This window comes from Sturnus vulgaris, chromosome 19 (genome assembly GCF_052056855.1).
Source record: "Sturnus vulgaris isolate bStuVul1 chromosome 19, bStuVul1.hap1, whole genome shotgun sequence".
NCBI lineage: Eukaryota > Metazoa > Chordata > Aves > Passeriformes > Sturnidae > Sturnus > Sturnus vulgaris.
Window position 1 is genome coordinate 11507624 of NC_142261.1, and position 16314 is coordinate 11523937.

At 43.6% G+C, this 16314-nt stretch overlaps 1 protein-coding gene across 2 annotated transcripts; it reads left to right on the forward strand.

Annotated features, from left to right (window-relative positions):
• The first annotated feature begins 8 nt into the window (after positions 1-8).
• Positions 9-16094, forward strand: KLHL22 (kelch like family member 22). 2 transcript variants are annotated; one of them, XM_014894726.2, is made up of 7 exons: positions 9-283; positions 8611-8863; positions 9737-9902; positions 11040-11758; positions 12886-13078; positions 13719-13952; positions 14954-16094. In XM_014894726.2, the coding sequence occupies exons 2-7, from the start codon at positions 8637-8639 to the stop codon at positions 15329-15331; spliced, it is 1917 nt and encodes a 638-aa protein (XP_014750212.1). In that variant the 5' UTR covers positions 9-283; positions 8611-8636; the 3' UTR covers positions 15332-16094. The 2 variants fall into 2 exon arrangements, with proteins under 2 accessions (XP_014750212.1, XP_014750210.1); XM_014894724.2 differs by having other exon boundaries at positions 155-283; positions 8594-8863.
• Positions 16095-16314: the final 220 nt, after the last annotated feature.

Genomic DNA, 16314 nt, shown 5'->3' on the forward strand with positions numbered 1-16314 from the left:
CTCTCTGTGAGGCTCACTGGGAAATGTAGTCCAGCTCAGGAGAGCTACTTGTCGGTGGCGGCCCGGACGCGCCCCGCACTGGCCTCAGGTGTCGCGGCCGCGGCAGCCCCGGGTTCCCCGCGGCGGTGACCGGCCCGGCACTCACCGGGCACAGCCACGGCACCTGCCCTGGCGGTGCTGGGGCCGCCCACGCCGCCCTTCCCGGTTCCGGCCGCCGCCGCCCCTCCCTCGCCTGGTGGGTTCCGGGTCGCACATGAAGGCGGAGGCGCCGCCGCCGCTCTCGGTAGGTGCTGCGGCGGGGGCGAGGGAGTGCGGGCCCGGCCGGGCCGCTCGGTGCTCCCCTGCCGGCACCAGCTCTGCGGTTCCCCGGGAGGGCTGGGGTGCCCCGGGGCCGCGCCTGTCAGCGCGTCCCGAGCCGACCCCGCGGGCCCAGGCCGTGTCCTCTGCCCTGCCCGCCGCGGGGCTGCCCGGGGACACCGGGCGATAACGGGAGGGAGGTGCCACGGCCCGAGCAGCGGCCGGGGGCGGTGGCAGGGCCCGGTGCAGCGGCTGCCAGCGCCGCGTCCCGCCAGGCCGGGCCGGGCAGCGCCAGCAGGAGCCGCTGAGGACGCCCGGCAGGTGGGGCCGGCCCCGCGTACCCGTGCGGAGTTACCTGTGCAAGGATACCTGTGCAAGGATACCTGTGCAAGGATACCTGTGCACAGGTACAGGGATACCTGTGCAGGGGATACCTGTGCACAGGTACAGGGATACCTGGGCTGCCTCGCCGGGGTCGCCTGCACGAGAGGGGCGAGCGAGTTTCAGGACCTGCAAAGGCATTGTCAGCCCGGCAACAGAAAGTAAAACCATAACTGTGCTTGACCTGGCTTTGACCTCGTGGTCACAGGGTTGCTGTAGAGCCAGGCTGCCTCGCTGAGCGGTGTGCAGTTCCAGGTCACCTTCCCCTGCACAGAAAACTGCTTGTTCTGTGTCGCTGATGAGAAATGTCTCAGTCATAGTCACATACGCCTGCCAGAACAAAATTAATATGGTGAATAGTATGAAAAAAATTTCATGTTCATGAGAAACTGAAGAGCTTTGCTCTCTTCCAGGTCACTTAAGTGTTGTGTTTGGCAAAGAAATAATTACTTTGTAATTTTTTTCCTCCTTGTTTATTAGAATAATAAAAGTCATTAAAAAGTCATTATGTGATTTAAGCAATTAAAAAAATCAGGTTCAAGTCTTGGCAGCTACCTGAGTTTATCAAAACTCTTTGAACATACTGGCTAATTTATAAATTACACAAAAATTACACAACAGAAAACATGACAGTTCTATGAATGTGGGTAAGTTGCACATCTGTTACAGATAAGGTAAAACACTCAAATTAGAAAGCTCTTATTCTTTAGGTTATACTGCTGTTCACAGGAGGAAAAAATATTTTATCTGTTTCTTTAAATCTAGATATACTTCATGGTGGTGTTGTCATACACATTTTAAACGAGGTGTTTTATTCTGTGTATGTCTTAGAAATAACTTGTAATGGGTTTAGGAGGAGAAAAAAAGCAAAACCCCACAGGTATTTGCTGAAAGGAATGAATGCCAACATTTGTGAGACAGCACAGTTTGCAAAAGCTGTTTCCTAAGCCACGCCTTTTGGTTTCCTCCCACACTGCAAGTATACTACTAATGCTAGAAACTGGAAATGGCTCAGAAAGTCAATTCAGAGTTTGTTTCTGTTTATTTCCATCAGTGATGTAAGGGAAGGCTGTGTGTACAGACCAGGCAAAAGCACGTCATCATTTGAGTGCTCAAAAATAATGCTGAAAATATTCTGTAATACCACATATCCTCCTTTCTTTCTTTCTGTGGAGACCTCGGTCAAAAGGAGTTGTTTGGGCTGTTTCTTGTATTTGTAGAAGGTTCCTAAAATGGAGTATTTTAGAATATTTATTTTTGCAGTTGTGAATGCATAGAGGGATTTTGAAAGAAGAATTGCTGATAAAAGCTTCTGCCTTCCCTTTCCCTTTCTTCCCTTTTCCTTGAAAAAGCATGAAACTGGCTAAAGTCTTGTCTACATGTAACATAAACTCAGTAATTGCCCATTAAAATTATCACACAGTTGGTGAATTATTCTGGTATTTGCACTCCAGTTAGAATGAACAATAGTTTTGCTTTTCATTTTATATTGTTTGTGGCATGACATTTGTTTTCCCAACTATTTTGGCAGGCACCCAGCTGCCTCCCCTTTCTGCACACTCCCTGACTTTAGTTGATGTGTTTGTTTGTGTGTCCTCTGCCCAGTTAAAATTCTGGTCCACAGCCAGGTTCTGCCTGCTGGCATCTGCAGCCCCCAGGCAGAACCAGCATTTTGTTCCAGCCATGTATCTTGTCTTGTCAGGCTTGCAGCTGAAGCCTGGTTTAAATCCTAATCCTTGTCACTCCCTAGGGAGAGATGAAGGTGTGGGAAGCCTTAGGGCACAGATTTTCAAATTCCTCCAATGCATTAAGACTTTTAAAGGCCTAATGTACTTGGATCCCAACCAACACAGCACACTGGTTGTTCTGTGCCAGGGAAAAGCTCTGATGAATATGACCTGCAAGACAGAGGACAGCAAGCTCTAAGAGGGGACCAAGAGGAACTACATCATTTTTAGCAGCAAAAGCAAAGTCATGCTGGGTAAGAACAACTCCAGATATCACAGCAGGTAGGAGACAAGCCTGGCTGCAAGGCAGCTTTGGAAGAAGAGACCCTGGGGGTCCTGACAAGCAGCTAGTTGAATATGATTTCTCCAGTGGGGTTCAGCTTCATACTGGGCTGTGTTAGCAAAAGCAAAGCCAGTAGGTCATGTGAAAATATTATTTCCTGCTCTATTGAGCACTCATAATTCAAAAAAAATGGAATATTGTGTCCAGTTTTAAGCTCTCTACTGAAAGAAAAACCTGAGAATTCAGTGGAGCAGCCATACAGGGCAGGAGCACTTACAAGAAGATACAAGCACAAGAACAGTGGATTTGTTCAGTACAGGGCAAAAAGAAGAAGGGCAGAGCCAGTTGACATTTTTAAGCCACCTAGTGGGCACAGGACAATGTAGAGTCAAACTCTCTTTGTGGTACACCAAGCCAGGGATGAGAGGCAAGTGTCACAAATTGCAGGAAAAATATTCAGACAGCTGAAGAGGAAGACAAATCTGGTGGTTAAACAATCAATTTTCTGACTACTGACAAGGATGGAGATTTTGCACTTGACCAGACACGGCTGTCCACATCCTGACCTGATTTTGAAGGTTTCCCTGCTTTGAGCACAGATTGGACTGGAGGCCTCCCAAGTTCCTTTCCAGTCTAAATTATTCCACACTTCTAAGAAAGCATGGGACCCCCACCAAGCTCGAGCCACCTGTCCATATGGCAGTAAACTAAACAGATTTGGATACCCGACACCAGCAAGCTCAAGTTTATTTTGGGCACAGCTGATGCACAAGAAAATATCACTATCTGCGTAAAACACCTCTTTGTAGTGATGTAACTGACAGCCACGAGCTCTTGAATGCAAAAATGTCTGAGTTTCCATAGAAACTAACTTGGTTAATCCTTCCTGCATCCAGCCATTTCTCTACAGTAGAGAATCGAGGCTGTCAGCATAACTTTACAAAAACACACCCCCAAACCCACACATGCACCTCACATTAGGAGCATCTCTCTGACCTGGATGCTGACCATACAAGGGGTGAATATTGGGCTAGGTGTGTATAACACCCTCACAACACCAACAAGAGATTTCAGCACTGTAAATGATCTGCACCACGTTAAAGCACAGCATCCCTCACCAGGCAGTAGAGCTGAGTTAGCTGTAATGGCAGCACAGGAACACCACGGTGTGACAATTGATCCATGCTGATCTTGGGGACAGACACTGCATTCTCCTCTACCATATCTATGTTGCCACGCCTTTAATTTTTCCTTTCCTCTCTGCTTGTAGTTGTTACTCCATTCCTAGCCCTTGTGTTCTTAAAAGGATAAGGATTTTCAGTGAGCACAAGAGCAAACCAGCATACCAGTTTCTCACCATTTTGCCATTGATCAAACTACAGTGCATTCCCTAAATTCCTCCTGTCCCAGTGACAACTTCCTCAGTCATAAGCCACATATCTTTATTATGAAAGCAAGTATTCTGTTGTTGATCAGAGAGGGGATTTTGTTTTTAAAAAATCACTGTCACTCTTTTCATGGGTAGTCAATGTTATTTCAGTAGTTATTTCAGTTGAATAATCAGAAGCCTAAGACCTCTGCTTTTCTTCATGCCAATAATCTGCAGAAGCGTGTTGTAGAAATAGAATTGGAATACAAGACAACCACACAGAGTTATCTGCAAGTCACTGTGTTTATCACACTTTCACTGTGTTTATTATATTATTAGCTTATTACCAGAGATCACTAGTGATACAGTGAACTTTGTGTATAAACAGGAAAGAGAAGGAAGTACTCAAGTTCCTTTGTGCTCCCTCCATTGCAAGGTGTGGCTGCCTTCTCTTGGTTCTCAGATGGAATCCAGACACAGAATGTAGAAGATTTCAGTCTGTTGAAAAAGAGCAGTCTTGTGCTTCTAGGCACCCCTGAGGGTTTTTTCATTTATGGGGGATTTTTTTTGCCTGTTGTAGTTTTTTTTAACTCCTTGATTCAAAGTGACCAAACAGTCAACATCTTCCAACACTTGCCTGTAGACATGCACATACAATTACTGATCCCATATGCTTTCTTCTTGCTGTACTGGAAACTCAGTTGTCATACTTTAAAATTAATCACTACATTAACCCACATCCTCTAAAAGACAAACACAAACTAACATAACTGCAGGCTCAAATACAGTGTGCAGCCAGCAAAGCAAATGTCTAGCCTGATTTTCTCTGCAATTTCAAAGTGGTTGGAACAAGGACTTCCCTTCCCCTATTTCTGCAGGCAACATTCCACAGAACATGAGACAATACTTTTTATCTTTGCTTCTGTTAAAGAAGCACAGTGAACTCAAAGAATTCTTCTTTTCCACCTCATATTTTCCACCTGCAGGGTTACTCAGCCACTGAAGCCCACTGCTAACATCTGACCAGTACTGAGAAACTTGCTTGAGAAGAGAAAAGAAAGCATATTACTCAAATTTCTGAGAACTTGCCTCAGTCACAGAGCTGTTTTCACAATAACAGAAGTAAGAGAGCAGAGAGGCCTCAGGAACATCCAACAAGCAAGAAGCTGACAGTAGAGAAGCTTAGGATAGAGAGAACAAACCTGTTCTCTCTCTCCATCCAGAACTGTCCTGCTTACACTACATTTAGGCAGCTTTGGGTTGTTTTTTGTTTTTTTTTCTTAATAAAAATTAAGCAAAAAAGATTTGTAGACAGCAACAAAGGCACAAAGCACACTGGTCAGACCACGTAGTTTGACAAGCAGAGTGCTATGCTGACAGCAATATTCCTCCTCAGCAATTTTGTAATCAGCATTTAGAACAATACCCAAAGAAATACACAAAATGATCAATCAGCTCAGCAAACACCCTGCATTCAGTCCAGAAAACTCAAATGCCAAATCCACCCAACTTGTCTCTCAAAGAAGCCTACAACACAGCCCCACTAACCCAGGCCCAGCAGCCTCTCTTGTACCTTCCTGCCCAGCCGACCCCAGCTGCTCCTGGTGCAACTGTTCCAGTTCACACTCAGCTGAGAGAAGGAACCCTGCTGACCACATCCCCACAGCCACCCCCTGCTTCTCTGCCCTTCTTGGTCTTACATCTCTTTTCTACCAGCTCCTGAAACTACCTAGGCAGGAGTTAATATTTCCTTGGCTTTTGGCTCAAGGAAGACTTAACCACATAAGTCAGTCAGACTTTATAGACTAATACTACAAATATTGGCCTTTAATTTCATAGGCTGGGAGCAGTTCATTAGAATGATGTACAAGCATGAGTGACCACCCTGAGGGACAGTGCAGCTCACCAGTGACAGCCAAGGTACAGCTCAGGGGCAGAAGTTGAAAACAAGAGGTCAAGACTGCCAGAATTCAGAGCATAGCAAGACATCTGTAGGTTCAGCTGTGGGGGGATGGTTCAGCTGCACTCCCAGCATCTCTTTTTGACCACACTGGGTGGTCACAGCAGAGCTGGTTTGTTCAGCTCGTGATAATAGTTATGGCATAATGTAAGTGTATCTACTCTAACTGAGATAAACTCCCTGCAGATCTTCAAGACAGCTCCCACTTGTCACTGTGAGCTATTCAGATACCAATGCTCATACTGGCTACAGAATCACTGAATGATTTATCCTTTTAATTTATTTCTATTTTCTGTCTTTCATAATACCATTTAATATTCCTGGTTCCACCAACCACATTTGTAAGATCAGATCTCTTCTGGGGCTTTGCTTGCTGAAAGCTTTATCCCCTTTCTGTAACTTTTCAAGATTATTTGGATAGAGAATGTATTCTGAACAGTAACTATCTACAGTCATATTAATTAAATAAATAAAGGCTTGCATGATTACATGTGTTTCCCACTGTACCCTGCATGGATCTCTCTCTGTAACCTGCTTCTCCTACCATACATTTCTTTGCTAACATTTGTTACAGGGTTTCAGTAGCCTGTGTAGTTTTATTATCTCTCACTTACCTTGCCTTGGCCTTTCTCCCACCCCTGACTGCAGTATGTGATACACTATAAGATTGTATCAAAGGTCATGCTGTTTCCTCTACTCCTGAAATGTCTTTGGATTCAGAAAATAGTTAATTTGTTGCTTTTACTTCTGCTTTTTGATACAGTGATTTTACTTCCATAGAGACTTCTTTGGATACAGTTCGCTAAGAAGAATAAAAGATGTAACCTGTTTTGGAGCTTTACTCACATTTAATCACATTAACAGTGTTAAGATTAATAATTTCCCCATTTGGGCCATGCATCACCCTGCTTCAGTTTTGCTGCATTTATTTCCTTGTAGTGAAATGGGAAATTTCTGATCAACATCATGTAACACTCACTGTTTCACTTGCCTTTCTTACTATCTCATTTCCCTTGCCTCAATCCATCACTCTTAGTATTCCCCAGGAGCAAATGCAATGATGCAGTAATGTTTTGTCTGCTTTCATTTGATTTCTAGGAAAAGCATCAACCTGTCATGAAAAATAACCCATTACTCATCTCTTCAGCTGATCATGGAGTTTTCCCCTCTCTAATCAAGCTGAGTGCTCCCCAGAAGGCTGTCTTGTCAGAGCTCCTCTTCTGAGCTGCTGTCTTGCTTTTGCTGGCAAAGAGCAGATAAACATTAGTACACTTTCTCAGGGCTTTTTTCATCCCATTCACCATGCAACACCACTTTCCTTTTGTTTTGGACAGTGTAAGGTAACTTCCTCAGGCAGAACAATAAACATTTTGGTATTTCTCCTTCCTGGCTGCCCATACCCAGAATACCTGCAGTATTTTGAGAGATCTCCAGTGCTGCACTCACTCTCTGTGGCTGGCACAATTAAACAGTGGTTCCATTTTTTCTCTGTTTGTTTGGATTTGCTGGGTTTGTTCTCTTTTGCTTCCCTGACTGCTGCTAACCCCTTGTGACTATCCCTTGTGGCACTGAGCTATTTCCTAGGCTGCTGAACAGAGGATCTTATAAATGTGTTAGCAGCCATATCAGATCACTTACTTCCTTTTGCTAATGGAGGGTGTTTTTTTAATGTGCTTTGACAACTGGATAGAGTCTATAAGCTCTGACTGCTACAACTTCTGACATTCTTCAAAGACAATGGACAGGGTCAATTACAGGATGGTAGAAGAGGACTTATGAGATTTTGATTGCTTAACCATAGACATGAAACAGAATCACTTCCAGATAGCTTTTTACAGGTGTTTCCCAATGTGCCATAGGGGACTTTCCCAGTGTGTCAGTGGCAGCCCTAGGAAAAGGTACAGGATAGCCTTGGACAGTGCTCATTGTGGAGGAAATACCTCCTCTCTGCAGGGAGTCACAGGGAAGTGGAAAGTAGTTGTGCATGTTAGCTTGAAGTTGCCAAAATAAAGAAACTCACTTTGAAGCCTGCAGTTTCATACAGTATTTTGCACAATTACAGTTGGAAATGTGCTCAGCTACAGAAAATGGAAAGAGCAAACACAGGGAGAGAGGAGAGCTTTCTGATTCTGTGGTAAAATATTAAGAGAAAGATGGAAGGTACAGTTTATATTGCAGAAAAGTTACCTGAGAATATTAGGTAATTTGGAATTTGGCAAAAATTTGGTCCACTTTTTGTTGCAGATGATGCAGAAATAGAAAAGAAACTAGGGGTTTTGTAATGGATTGGGAAGTGAAACTCTTGCTAAGAAAAAAAAATACCCACGTGACACATGCTCTGGTATTGGTCTGAAAACCCAGGAGTCAGAATACCTGTTTTTGGAAAACCTTATTCTGCCACTTTGGTGTGCTGATGTCCATCTGTCTGTTTTCAGTATCATTTGGAATAATTTGTTCAGGATTGAACTGTCTCTCCATTGACTGAAGAGTTGCTTTACTTTCTGTGGCAGGCACGGGTCAGAGGACCGTTTGTAAAGCAAAAGGCACAAACCTTTGCTGATTCTGTTGTCTCACAGATTTCATTCTGCTGCAGCTGGTGGCTGAGCATTTCTGCCTGGGATGGCTGAGGATCAGGAGCTGACTCAGGCACACCAAGCTGCTCTGGAGCCGCCGGTGCAGCAGCGCAGCAGCAACACTTACCGCAGTGCAGAGCACTCGCAGGCTCTGCTCAGCGGGCTGCTGTCTCTCCGGGACAGCAGCATCCTCTTCGATGTGGTTCTGGTCGTGGAGGACAAACCCATTGAGGCTCATCGCATCCTCCTGGCTGCATCCTGCGACTACTTCAGGTACACTTCAGTAACAAAGCACCAGTCTGACTCTTAGTCAAAACTGGGACATCCAAATCTTCTGTATGGCCACACTCCTTCTGAATGTAAACTCAGACCCATGAGATGGAGCTGAGGCTGTTTCAAAATACTAACTATGGCTTTATTCATCTCTCTGTTATTTCTCTGCAGAAGTAAAGCTCTTGTTCCTGCACACTGAGCTTACCTCCACTAAATTCACTGTGGTACTTGGAGGTTTATAAAGAGGAGAGACTTTCTGAACTGGTATCTTCTGCTTAAGTGCACTCTAAGTGGCTTTTAACATATCCTTAGCATTGTAAGACTTTGCCCATTGATCATTTCATAATACACAAAAACTCCCTGGAAGTGGGTCACTGTTGTGTGCCTATAGGGTGACTCGCTGGCCATTAAACCAGGCAGTCCCCAGTCCATTTGATTAGCAGTTTCTTTGTTTTCATAGAGCAAACACCCAAGTCAATCCAGACAAATTTCTAACTGAAGGAAGAACTGCTCTTCCTTAGGAAAAAAATCCCACTGTTCCAAGTTCTTCTGTGTTTCCTCTTCCCCCACACCCAGAGTATCTGCCTTTGACCATTGACTATCCATATATACTGGGCCTATATTTAAGTCCTTCACCTGTGAACTGTACTTTCTAGGTTGCCCCTACTGTTTTCCTGCACAATGAAGAGTTACTTTCTTAGGCCCCAAAGGCCTGTACACTTAACTTAGAGAAGAGGTAATCACATAAAAGTGTCTAGCTAGGTTTTTGCATTTCTGAATGTTTTTTATGTTCCCAGGACAACAAAAGATGAGCAAACTGAAGAAAGCTTCATTGCAAATCTGCCATAGCATGTGCCATTGTCTGTTTTGCAGAGGAATGTTTGCAGGAGGATTGAGAGAGATGGAACAAGAAGAAGTTCATATTCATGGCATCTCCTACAATGCAATGTGCAAAATCTTGAACTTCATTTACACTTCTGAGCTGGAACTCAGTGTGAACAGTGTACAAGAAACTTTAGCTGCAGCTTGTCAACTTCAGGTGAGGTACTGGGAAATGTGAAACAAAAGCAATGATGAAAAAAACAGAAAACATGGATATCTGGTTAGAGGGAGGGTTAAGAGGTGAGCAGGAGCATGGGCATGATTAGAAGGATTTCAGGGATGCTGTATCCACTGGAACTAACTGTGGAAGGGTAGGAACAATGAATGGGTACTTGCACATCTCATTTGTGCCAATGGTTTCATTACTTAAAACGTTCCCCATTTCATCCAGAGGAGTATTTTATATAGCACTCACTGATCTGCTTATGAAACTTTCCCTGAAACAGAATATCCCTGGCCTATGGTAAAGAATAGGGTTTGTTGCTCAGAAATTGTTGTGCTGCTCAAGGTCTTCCCCAAGTGAGTCCACAGGCACATGACCTCTCCTGACCCCGTCACTACACAAAATCCTGCCACTGTGGTTTGCACTAAGTGCAGGGTTCATGTGCTTTTAAGACAAGTTTTTTTCTCTAATTTCCCCTGCAGCTAACTGCTGCACAAGGCTTTGGTACTAAATGTTAAACATTGTGAGTGCTTGCTTTGCTTGGTTTTTACACACTTTGTTAGCAGAAGGACTCCTGGACAGCAGTTAGTTCTGTTTGCCAGTAGTTCCTCCTGCCAGACACAACTTCAAATCGTGTTCAGAAGACAATACTAAATATTCATTTTCCTTTCCAATGGCTTCCTATGCACTTGAGTGATATATTTGTTACAGATACAATCTTTGATATAGTATGTCTGTAGTCCTCTGAGAAAGCAAACACAGAGTGACTGCAACCACTGTGTCCTTTGTGTCTGCATTCCTGGCTGCTCTCACACAGGCTGCAGAGGAGGCAGCCTGGCTGTCCAGTGTCCCACGTGTCTTGGAAGACACATTGCTGCTGCACCTGAAGCCAAACTCAGTCTTGCAGTACAGCATGGCTGGAAGAGCTGTATTATACCCATCTCCATAGCCACACTGAGTTTTCTTTCTCTGGAGAATGGTGAACAGGGCACAAGTGACCATGGTGGTCAGACTGTGAGGAGAACAGCCATTTTGTGGACAATTTCCTTACAGTCATCCCAGGCTTCAGTCCTCTGTCTCTCAAGTGGGGGGCAGGTGGTGTCTGAAATGAAAAACCTCTCTCTCTTGCAGATTCCAGAAGTCATTAAGTTCTGCTGTGATTTCCTCATGTCCTGGGTAGATGAAGAGAACATCCTTGATGTGTACAGACTAGCTGACCACTATGACTTGAGGCATTTGAGTGAACAGCTGGACTCCTACATTTTGAAGAACTTTACAGCTTTCTCAAGGACACAGGTGTACCGACAGCTACCCCTGCAGAAGGTCTACTCCCTTCTCAGCAGCAACCGTTTGGAGGTTAACTATGAGTTTGAAGTTTATGATGGAGCACTTTTTTATCATTATTCTCCAGAGGAACTGGAGACAGATCAGGTCTCCCTGATGGAACCCCTTAAGCTACTTGAGACAGTTCGTTTTCCTCTGATGGAACCCCAGATCCTGCAAAGGCTTCATGACAAATTAAGTCCATGTCCTTTAAAAGATACAGTTGCAGATGCATTAATGTACCACAAGAACGAATGTCTTCAGCCAATGCTTCAGAGCTCCCAGACACAGCTGAGATCAGAGTTCCAGTGTGTAGTGGGATTTGGAGGGATGCATTCTACTCCATCCATTGTCCTCAGTGATCAAGCCAAGTATCTAAACCCCTTGTTGGGGGAGTGGAGGCACTTTACAGCTGCATTAGCCCCCAGAATGTCCAACCAAGGGATTGCTGTTCTCAATAATTTTGTATATTTAATTGGTGGAGACAACAATGTAAGTGGTTTTCGAGCAGAGTCAAGGTGTTGGAGGTAAGATAAGGATAATCCTGCTATTAATTTTATTGCCACCCTGCTGCCTTATTTCTGAGTTAGTAAGCCAGTAGACAGTGAATACACTTGCCAGACAAAAGATTAGGAACTGAGCAGGAGCCTCAATGAAAGAAAGCACAAGAAAAAGAAAGCTTCATAGTAACAGGAAGCTCCCAGCAGTGCTTAGGAGAGCAAGCCAAGCCTAGCAGTGTAGAAACAGTTACTCATTCAAGAGTATTACTTGTGCTTCTTTCTGCCTTCTTGGAGGAGGGAAGTATTAAAGGTGTGGGAAGCAGTAATGAGCCTGAACTCTAGGCTGTCTAGCTGTTCTCTAAATAGCGTTTTCTGGAAGTCTTCTATGTGCTCTGGAAGTCTTCTGTGTGGAAGTCTTCTATGTGGATTTTACATAAAATGCTATTACCAACAGATATTCAAAACTCTGTGTGCATGATAGCAGCATTCCAGGGTCCTTTTATATTACTGTGTGACAGGGAGAAGAGCAAGAAGAAGGATCAGATTTAGACCTTCATGCCCATTACATTGCAAAAACAGATATAAACCCTATTGCCTTTATACTGTGCTCATTTTTACAAGTCTTAGCTGAGTTGCTCTTACTTTATGGCATTCATAGTTTCAATTCTCAACCAGTTTTCTCTGTAACTAAAATTTCCATATGAGAGAGATAGTTTGACATGAAAGTAAATCATGAGATCCACTTTGAGCAGCAGATATTTGGGACAGGAATCAAAGAACCCACCTCATACTTATGGCCTTCTTGTATTCTTGAAGATCCAGATTCAGTCTTTGTGCTATTTTTAGACTGTGTTACCTTGTAGAATGGCTTTGTGCAAACAGAGATTGTGATATGTAACCCAACAGCAGTGTACAAGATAATGGAAAGCCTTTTATAGCATGATTATGTCAGCTAAAATACATCTTCTATAAATAGAACAAAACAAGTTTGCTAATAATAAAATGCTGACAAGGCCAAATTTCACATCACTTACAGATGAGCTCAATTTCAGCTGAAGACAGTTCAGTAACCCACATCCATGGAGCTGTGTGGTATTCCAGCAGTGACTCTGTGGCTGTAGGAATAACTTTCTTTGATCCCACTCTTTTACAAGGTATGACCCACGACACAACAGATGGTTCCAGATCCAGTCCCTGCAGCAGGAGCACGCTGACCTCAGTGTTTGTGTCGTGGACAACTATATTTATGCCGTCGCAGGCCGAGATTACCATGAAGACCTGAGGGAAGTGGAGAGGTATGACCCTAAAACCAACACTTGGGAATATGTGACACCTCTGAAGAAGGAGGTAAGGAGTGCATTAGCCACATACACTACCACAGTTCCCCAATTCCTGATTTAACCTTGCTAGATGTTTTTCTCAGGTGTAACTTTTAATGGAAAGCAGTAAACTCTGTATATGGAATAAATGGATGACAAGAAATAATAGCATATGTAAACTACATTTTCCAGTTAGATGCTTATTTTTCCTGTTTCTTGTTGATTTTGCCTGCACCTTTACTGTGTTAATCGTTAAAACTATTAATAAATAATAAATGTGTGTCAATGATGAAAATATAAAAAGGCTGAAGTAGAATAATTTGAATTCCTGATAACACTGCTTGTATAAGAAAAATCGCCAATAAAATGGCTTCCAGGTAGATTAGGGAGTAAAGTTACAGTGTGAATGATCTTCTAATCAAGGAACAATAAAGACAGAGAATGCTGCATTTCTGGAAGGTTTAGAAATTCTAGTGTGTTTCATTCAGAAATTCACAATTATAATATCTTAGAAAGAACTGTCCGTAAGAAAATCCTTTCTATTTTTGATCTCTGCATAACTCATGAAGAATGTCATTCCCTTCATGTCTATTCCCTGCTTTAAAACCGAGAGAAATACATAAACGCAGCCCTCAACCTCTTGCTTTGCCACTGGTGTGGCGCTGCAGGTGTACGCGCACGCGGGAGCAGCGCTGGACGGGAAGATGTACATCACGTGTGGGAGGAGAGGAGAGGATTACCTGAAGGAGCTGCAGTGCTATGACCCGAGGACTGACCGCTGGGATGTCCTGGCAGATGGCCCAGTGAGACGGGCGTGGCACGGGATGGCTGCGCTGCTGGGCAAGCTCTACGTCATCGGGGGAAGCAACAACGATTCTGGCTACAGGAGGGACGTTCACCAGGTGGGACCACGGCACTCCTGTGCCTTTTCTTGGGTTCTTATGGATGCTGGCACTTAGGTGTAATGTCTAAGTATGCAAATAAAAGTGTCTGCTGGATGAGCTCTCTCTCCCCCTCACTTGCAGAGCTGACAATGATTTATTTACTGTTGTCTGTCTTGAACACTTTGTCTCACCCACAAAGCATTAAAGCTCTAGCACTTGGAATTCTTATCAATTTGAAAACATCTCTGATGGATAACTTCATTGGCATGCATATGCCCAGTAGGTAGCACATCAGTTAAATTTATTTTATGCTGTCTTTACATGCATTTTTTCCTAAGTGGAGAACTTTTGAATTACCAATGTGTAATTGCAGGGCAGAGCTGTTAAGGATGTGTTGGATGGCAGTTGTATAATGCAATTAAAATGTACAGTATGAAGGTAAGGGACGTCTGGAGAGAATTCTCTTGAACTTTACCCCAGCTTCTAGAACTGCTAGAGACTTGGAAAGAAGACACAAAAAGGAACTGTTTTAATAGAGCCAGTGCAGATGGCAAAATTAAATCTAGCTGAAGAGTGTATCTGAATGATGAGAAGGTGGCTACAAAGGAAAGCAGTTAGCCAAGTAGGTACCCAATGAAATCTAAAACTCTCCAACATATGGCACAGAGGCAGCTTAGCAGATTTGTCATATTTCTATGTTCCAGCATTTTCTCTCTAATGCAAACAGGTGCATTATGTCTGGGTTTATATTAGCACGTGTCCCCATCTCTTTCACTTTTGTATACATTTTTGGAATGACATACAGCTGTTACTCCAGCAGCAGGGTCAGAACTAGTGATTTCAAAGCTATGTGGCAACTGTGCACAATTTTCTGCTGAGCACTGTACTTGTATTAGATAGTCATATGCTGTCTCCATTATCAACACACTGTCAAAAGACTGAATAGTTTACCTTATGGCCAGGCTCTGTCACTAGGATACAAGTTCATTGTGGCTTCTCTCTTGTTTTTTGTTTTACAGGTTGCCTGCTACAAGCCAAGCACTGATCAGTGGACAAACGTGTGTCCACTTCCTGCAGGACATGGAGAGCCAGGCATCGCCGTCCTAGACAACAGGATTTATGTCTTGGGAGGCAGATCCCACAACAGGGGAATCCGCATGGACTATGTCCACATTTATGATGCAGAGAGAGACTGTTGGGAGGAAGGACCCCAGCTGGAGGATGATATTTCTGGGATGGCTGCCTGTGTCCTCACGTTGCCCAGGGCTATTTTAATGGAAACAGAGAAGTGGCTCTCAGAGTGGCACGCAGACCGAATGAAGCATCATCTTGACTTTCCATCAGAAGTTATGAGCGTATCAGACTGGGAGGAGTTTGACAACTCAAGTGAAGATTAGAAAACTTTATTTTTTTTTTCCAGTGGATGAGGAAATTAAGGCTTGGGGAAAGTACTTGAGAGATTTTATATGTCTTTCTTATATACATAAAAGTATTGAAAGGTTTTAAAACTACGTGTTCCGCACAAAATGCCATTCACAGTCAATATATACCCATCTGCAAGTGTTCTGCACAAAATGCATTTACAGGCAGTACCTGCCCACCAGCCAGAAAGCAGTGTTTTTAAAGTAACCACACAACTGCCATTTCCCCCTGGTTGTATAGAGGTTCTTGTACTTTGAAGGAGGCTCTTCTCAGCCTTCAGCATGGACAAAAAAAAAAAAGCACAGAAGGCTCAGCTTGACTAGCTTCTTTCCTTCCAGCTTCTAGCTCAAAATAGCTTCTTGAGATTTTTTTTTCCTTTTCTTTTGGGTAATAAAACTTCCTAGCCAGCTTAATACAGGAAGGTAACACCTAGTGCTGCCCTCCTGTGCCAGGTGTCAGACAGCTTGATTCGTTTTTCAGCAAGAGTGAACATACAGAAACAGGAACAGTAGCAAGAAAGTCTGAACCTTCCTCTGGGCATGCAGCCATCCTTGTAACTGGCTGAGATTCTGTGAGCTCACACCCACTCCTGAACTTCTATACTGCAAGTTTTGTCAACACAGTGGAAAGATTTCTAGAAAAATCTCTCTGTACAGAATATGGCAATCTCATCATTCCACTGTCAGACACATTTGTTCTCAACCATAAATTAATAAATTCTTGTCAGAACTTTTTAAACTGCTGTCTCCATTTTATAAACAGTGATGTGGCGGCTGAAAGTTTCATTGTATCCTACAGCAGTATTGGCAAAGTTACTCCAGTCTGGGAGATGGGCAATTTTTTCATTCTTTTATTATATGCTTTAGAAGAGAATAAAAAGAACAGAGATTGGTTTGCCACAGCAAAAGAAAAAAATAATGAGATAACAAGAAGTATGGAAGATTACACTGGTCCAAGA